Source organism: Carlito syrichta, unplaced genomic scaffold (genome assembly GCF_000164805.1).
Source record: "Carlito syrichta isolate Samal-C Ts95f unplaced genomic scaffold, Tarsius_syrichta-2.0.1 Scaffold302411, whole genome shotgun sequence".
NCBI lineage: Eukaryota > Metazoa > Chordata > Mammalia > Primates > Tarsiidae > Carlito > Carlito syrichta.
Genome location: NW_007246507.1, coordinates 37,803 through 43,604, shown reverse-complemented (window position 1 = coordinate 43,604; position 5,802 = coordinate 37,803). Strand labels below are relative to the sequence as shown.

General features: G+C 49.5%; 1 protein-coding gene and 1 pseudogene across 1 annotated transcript in view; both read right to left on the bottom strand.

Moving 5' to 3' along the window:
- Nucleotides 1-1,317: 1,317 nt before the first annotated feature.
- On the bottom strand, nucleotides 1,318-1,656 carry LOC103258930 (annotated as a pseudogene).
- Nucleotides 1,657-4,629: 2,973 nt separating this feature from the next.
- Nucleotides 4,630-5,802, bottom strand: part of CD8B (CD8b molecule) — a 15,894-nt gene continuing 14,721 nt past the window's right edge. Inside the window, exon 7 of the mRNA XM_021711622.1 lies at nucleotides 4,630-4,750. Coding sequence (XP_021567297.1) covers nucleotides 4,630-4,750 — 121 coding nt within the window. The remainder of the gene's footprint in view (nucleotides 4,751-5,802) is intronic.

The window sequence follows — 5,802 nt, the reverse complement described above, 5'->3', positions numbered from 1 at the left end:
TTCTCCCAACTACAAAAGTAATGCATGATTTTTTTTTTTTTTTTTGAGTTGGAGTCTCACTCTGTCGCCCAGACTGGAGTGCAGTGGCCGCTCCCGGCCACCGCAGCCTCGACTTGCTGGGCTCCGGTGAGCCTTCTGCCTCAGCCTTCCAAGTAGCTGGAACTACAGGCATGCGCTACCACACCCAGCTAATTTTTTGATTTATTGTAGAGATGAAGTCTCACCAAGTTGCCCAGGCGGGTCTCGAACCCGCGGGCTCAGGCAATCCACTCACCTCAGCCTCCCAAAGCGCGGGATTACAGGCTGAGCCCGGCTGTAATGCATGATTAAAAACAAAAAAACAAACTCACACAATGCAGAACTATACAACGCAGAAGTGGATATTCCCCAAAGAAACTGCCATAGCAGCTTGGAGTCAATCTTATTTTTTTTGAGAGGTTGCACAAAACTATTGTATTTACAAAAATGGCACAAGAGTGAATTCAACAGTCGATGCACATGCATACTTCATTCACATCTTCGGCAACAAAAGGTATTCTAACACTACAGGACCAATAAGAATACTGGCTTCAACGGCAGCTGCTAAGCACTAGAGTCACATAAGTTACACCAGAATGGGCAGATATTCCCCCAGTAAAGTTTTCCTGTTAAAGCCAAAACAGGTTTAAGACCATTCAGGTTCAAGTAAAGACACATATCGACAGGAGCCCCATCCATGTGTGTTTGATGTAAATGACCTTTCTTCTGACCTGTGGTCTGAAACTTCTGTTTTACAAAATCCAGAATACAGGATAAATCCATACGATAGAGGTTATATTAAATAAGGGTCACATCCAACGCTGTAATTAAAGCGAAGTAATGAAAAACATAAAAAATGTTGAAACTTGTTTGTTACATTTGGAACCAGTGGCACCCTAGGAGTTAGGTAATATGTACAATTATTTTCAAGTAGGTGACTTAATGTTGCTCTAGCATGCCCTTCCCATCAGTGTACTGTTAAACCAATCAAAAACCCTACACATGTATCCCCTTACAATAGCAGTACATGCTGCTACTACCCGCAAAGCTGTCAGTCTCAAATGACTTAGTGAATAAAAGGAAATGAGAGGTAGATAAGTAACATACTAAGGAGGAATATTGGGTATTGGAAGATTCATGCAAGGCCGGGCTCTGTGGCTCAGCCTGTCATCTTAGCACTTTGGGAGGCCGAGGCGAGTGAATTGCCTGAGCCCACGGGTTCAAGACCAGCCCAGGCAACTTGGCGAGACCTTATCTCTAACAACAACAAAAAAGATTCATGCAGTTCAGTTCTTTGAATCAACCAGTCAGCTTGCTAGCAGCAAGGGATGGTTTTTGTTGAGGAGGGTCTTGTGGAGGGGGAATGTGGTCACCAGTGACCTCTATCTTATCTGGGGCTGCAAAAGGAAGTTGCTTGGTTTTCATTTTTGCTTTAGCCATGTTGTAATCCCCAGAATCAAAATATTTTTGCCCTCTCTGCAATCGTTTCTTTAGAAATCTGAACCTCCTGGCTTTTGTCCCCAGTGAGGGCACCTTGCTTTTAATTTTGCTTCTTCAGCTTTTTCTGGACTAATCACTTTGTCTTCCATTTCCTTCTGCTCCTCCCCAGAGGCTGCCTCGAGGACTTCCACGGACATAGTGCTCAGAATCCATTTTTACAGACTTTTCCTGTACACGTACAAATACACCCAGAAGCCCTGATATATTATTAGAGAAAAAAGACCAAATGTGCAGGGCAATATTAAGATTCCATTTTCTATACCCTCTATTTATTATGTTCTATAAGATTTCAATGTTATGTTCTTTTTTTTTTTTTGAGTCTGAGTTTCACTCCATCGCCCAGGCTGGAGTACAGTGGCACGCTCACGGCCACCGCAGCCTCGTCCTGCTGGACTCAGGCAATCCTTCCACGTCAGTCTTTGGAACTACAGGCACATGCCGCCATGCCAGGCTAATTTTTTTATTTATTGTAGAGATGAGGTCTCGCCAAGTTGCCCAGGCTGGTCTCGAACCCATGGGCTCAGGAAATTCTCTTACCTCTGCCTTCCAACTTGCTGGGATTATAGGCGTGAGCCACCGTGCCTGGCTAATGTTATGTTTTTTAAAAAATAGGTGCAGAAAAAAAGAAGAAGAAACTCTCAAATACCAATTTTACACATTTTGGCAATGTTCTGTACTTGGGTTTTTAAAGTATCTCTTTATTGAAGTAGAATCCGTTTTCATACCCACAGATACATGTTAAAGTCGACATGTCGTGTGTGCAGAGTGCGAAGATGTCTTTCAAACAAAACACATCCATGTGACCCACTGCCTATCTCAGAAGCAGAGCCTGTCCACCCTGCAGCCCACGTTCCCTCCTAAAGTTCCCTTGATGCGAAGGAAATCATTTGGGGCTTTCTAAAAACAAATATGTTTTGCTTGTTTTCATCTGTGCTTGAATTTTAACAGTGCCCACGTGGTACACCATTATTGTATTACAATAAGAATAACCAAATGTTTGAAAACGTATGCATAGGTAGTGGCCTTCATTTGATGTCAGCATATACAGATCTAGTTCATTCCCTAACAGCTGCATGAACCCCCTTTATAAGGCTGCATTAGAATTTATCTGACTGGTCCCTTTTGCTGGACATTTGGAGTGTTTGTCATTTTGGGCCAAATCCAAAGAGCAATTGGATGCGTATCTCTTAGTTGTGCCACTTTGTGATGTGTTTCTTTAAGGTGAATGCCTGCACGCGGGACTGCTAGTCAAAAGATCACGGATTAAATTTGGGGGGTGGTATTTTGTCACAACAGGCCCCTCAGAAGGTTGGTGACAGCTCTGTTCTTTCTTCAAAACAAAAGCCAGGTGCTGGGTGAGACCTCCCCACCGCAGCCCGCCGGGGCTGGGCTCCTGGGCGGCGGGCCGAGCTGCCACGTGGCTGCCTGCTGCAAGAAAGCAGAGCAAACCACCCCATCCTCCCAGCCCCCCTGAACCTGCAAACATGCCAGTGCAGCTGCTGAGGCAGCAGGGGAGATGCATTGGACACCAGACCCGGGGCCCGAGGCCTGCTCTCTCTTCCGCTGAGGACGGGGCACGCACCTGCAGTCTCTCATCCTTCACAGGGGGTGGCTGGACAAGGAGCCCCCTTGGAGACAACCCTAGAGGAGTCTGGCTGCTGACCATGCACACCCTTCACACCCAGCCCCTTGGCCCCAGGAGGCGGCCTGGCCCTGGTCTCGGCTCTCCTGAGCACCCCTCACTCCTGAATGCCCACCGCCACACCTCGCTGGATGTGGCATCTTCCCAGACGCCATGAGATGGCCACACTGCTCCTCCCCTCAAGCCGTCTTTCCTGTTTTCTGTAATGCTTTTCACATTCTGTGGCTGCTGGTGGCCTCTGAGCACGACCTGGTGTGCCAACGCCCTTTCTTGAGCTGGCCGGGAAAAGCGGGTGGGGCCGAATCCTCCTTTGACCCGGATGAGGTGCTTCTGTTGAGGCAGACTTTTTTGGGCTCAACAGTTCGTATGCTGCTAGAGCCTGGGAGGGGGTGGTTCAGATGAGACCCAGGGACTTTCCCAAAAGGCACGAGGCCTCCTGTCCACTCCCTACTACAGCCCAGTGCTTTCTCCTTGCATTCTTTGCTAACTGTCAAGGCCGAAGGACAATTAAAACAAACAACAAAAAAAGAATGGGCAGTGACAGAGCCCCTGACGCCTCTCCCCTACTCTTTGGCGCACGCCTGACTTGAGGCCAGGGTCCCTGGGGTTCAGTCCTCAGTGGAAGTGAACAAGTGTTAGTGGGGGCACTGGGAAGAGGGTCAGGAGGAGATGGCCCTGTCGCACCAGTGGCCGGGCTGAGGCTGCCCTGGGCCTTCCAGCCTCTCCGGGCTGCCCTGCACCCACGCCACAGGCTGGACCACAAGAGGCACGCCAGGAACTCGGGTGCAAAGCGAGGACGTATGGCTGCACCGTGGCCTTCCTTCACGGAGCACCGATAGCTTTTCTGCAGATGAACTTGCACTTTTATGTCACGGCAGCCATGTGTATCTTTAACCCAGGACTTTTATTTTAAACCAAGGCATTTTCATAAAAGGAACAGAAGGAAGAGCCACGTGAAACACAGGAAAGCAGAAGTGTAAGCCGAGGAACTTTCTGAGGGGAGAGAAGTGAACTCCTGTCAAGCCCACACATTCCCAGCTCCATGCAAGGCTGACTCAGTTACTGGGAGCTTCACTCCCACCCTGGCTCAGGCCTCTTGGCGGGGAAGGCAGGCGGCCCCAGCCTGGGAAGACCATGGGGCGGCCATCCCAGCATCATCCCACAGAAGACCCAGGACCCCGTGTCGTGGCCCTACCGGGGCAAAGCAACTTGCCAAGACGGTGGCCAAACGGCCACCACCAAAAGTCCAGATCTGGGAGGGGGCGGGAGCCGGAAGTGTTGCAGGGCGGCATTTCTTAATCCTCCAGCACGTTCTGTGATGACATCTGTCTGGAGTCTGATGACCCACTGACAGGTTGTTCCTTGCGGCCACAGAGAGGACTCGCAGCAGTGACAAGCAGACAGCATCAGCAGCCAGCCGAATGTCCGTGGTTGAAAGTGTCCCTTCCCGCTTTTCCGCATCTTGCTCATTACTGATTAATGTCTTTTTGTAGGAGGACACCAAAACCGGATTTTCGGCTCATCTGTAAAACCTGGAAACAACAGCAGATCGTGAAACCACTTATTTTCAGGCAAGTGAGACCAAATTTCCTATAACAGAGACAAACGGAAAATAAAGTTGCAAGGACTCTATTCCAAGTAGCCTGGGGTCATGAGTTTTCTGTTGGTGTTTTTAGGACCAGTCTTAGTCATTTAAAAGTAAAGAAGAAGAAGAGAAGGAAAAAACAAAAGCCCTGCAGCCTGAAGAACTCTAGCTTTGAATAGTGTTACTTCCTGCTGTACCCCTAAGATAAACCCTCACAAATGTACATTAAGGGGCCAGAAGAAATTGGGATGGGTTGGAGTGATTTCCTAAGGACGTTAAGATGCGGAACCGTCTACCTCAGTTTACAAGCCACGTTTGGAACAGCTGATCTGGAGGCCCACAGACGATCTCATCTACACCTGGATCATGACAGCAAAACTGGGGGTGGTTTTCAAACTTCTTTTTAGCCACAAACCCTTTTGTGCAAATGCAGACAGCAAATGAGAGGAGAGCTGCTGAGAATGAAGAGGTGGAGGGGGGCTCAGGGCCCCCCATGACCACCCTGGGCCCGTTCCCTGCCTCAGCTGATCCTCTGAACACCTGGGTCACCAAAGCTAGAGGTGCTGCAGCTAGCTCCTTCCAAACTGGCGTGAGATCAACAGGGGACAGGTTAAAGGGGTGGGAGGGCCCAGACTGCAGGTAGTACCCAGAGGGAGACTCATTCTCCACCAAGATCCCCAGGGGAAGATTCTGAACAGAGTTTTCCGGAAGTCTAGCCTTAGACAGATACGCTCAAGTTACCGTCTCTGAGGCAGGGGCAGTTTCTAAATCCAACACTCCAGGTGAAAATTGCAGTCAAAATTGTCGCTGAAAGCACTCGGCCGGGCTCAGTAGCTCAGCCTGGATTCCCAGCACTTTGGGAGGCCGAGGCGAGTGGATGGCCTGAGCCTGTGGGTTTGAGACCAGCCCAGGCAACTTGGGGAGACCTCATCTCTACAATAAGCCAAAAAAATTACCCGGGCGTGGTAGCGCGGGTGTGGTAGTTTCGGCTACTCAGAAGGCTGAGGCGGAAGGATCGTCGGAGCCCAGCAGGTCAAGGCTGCGGTGGCCAGGAGTG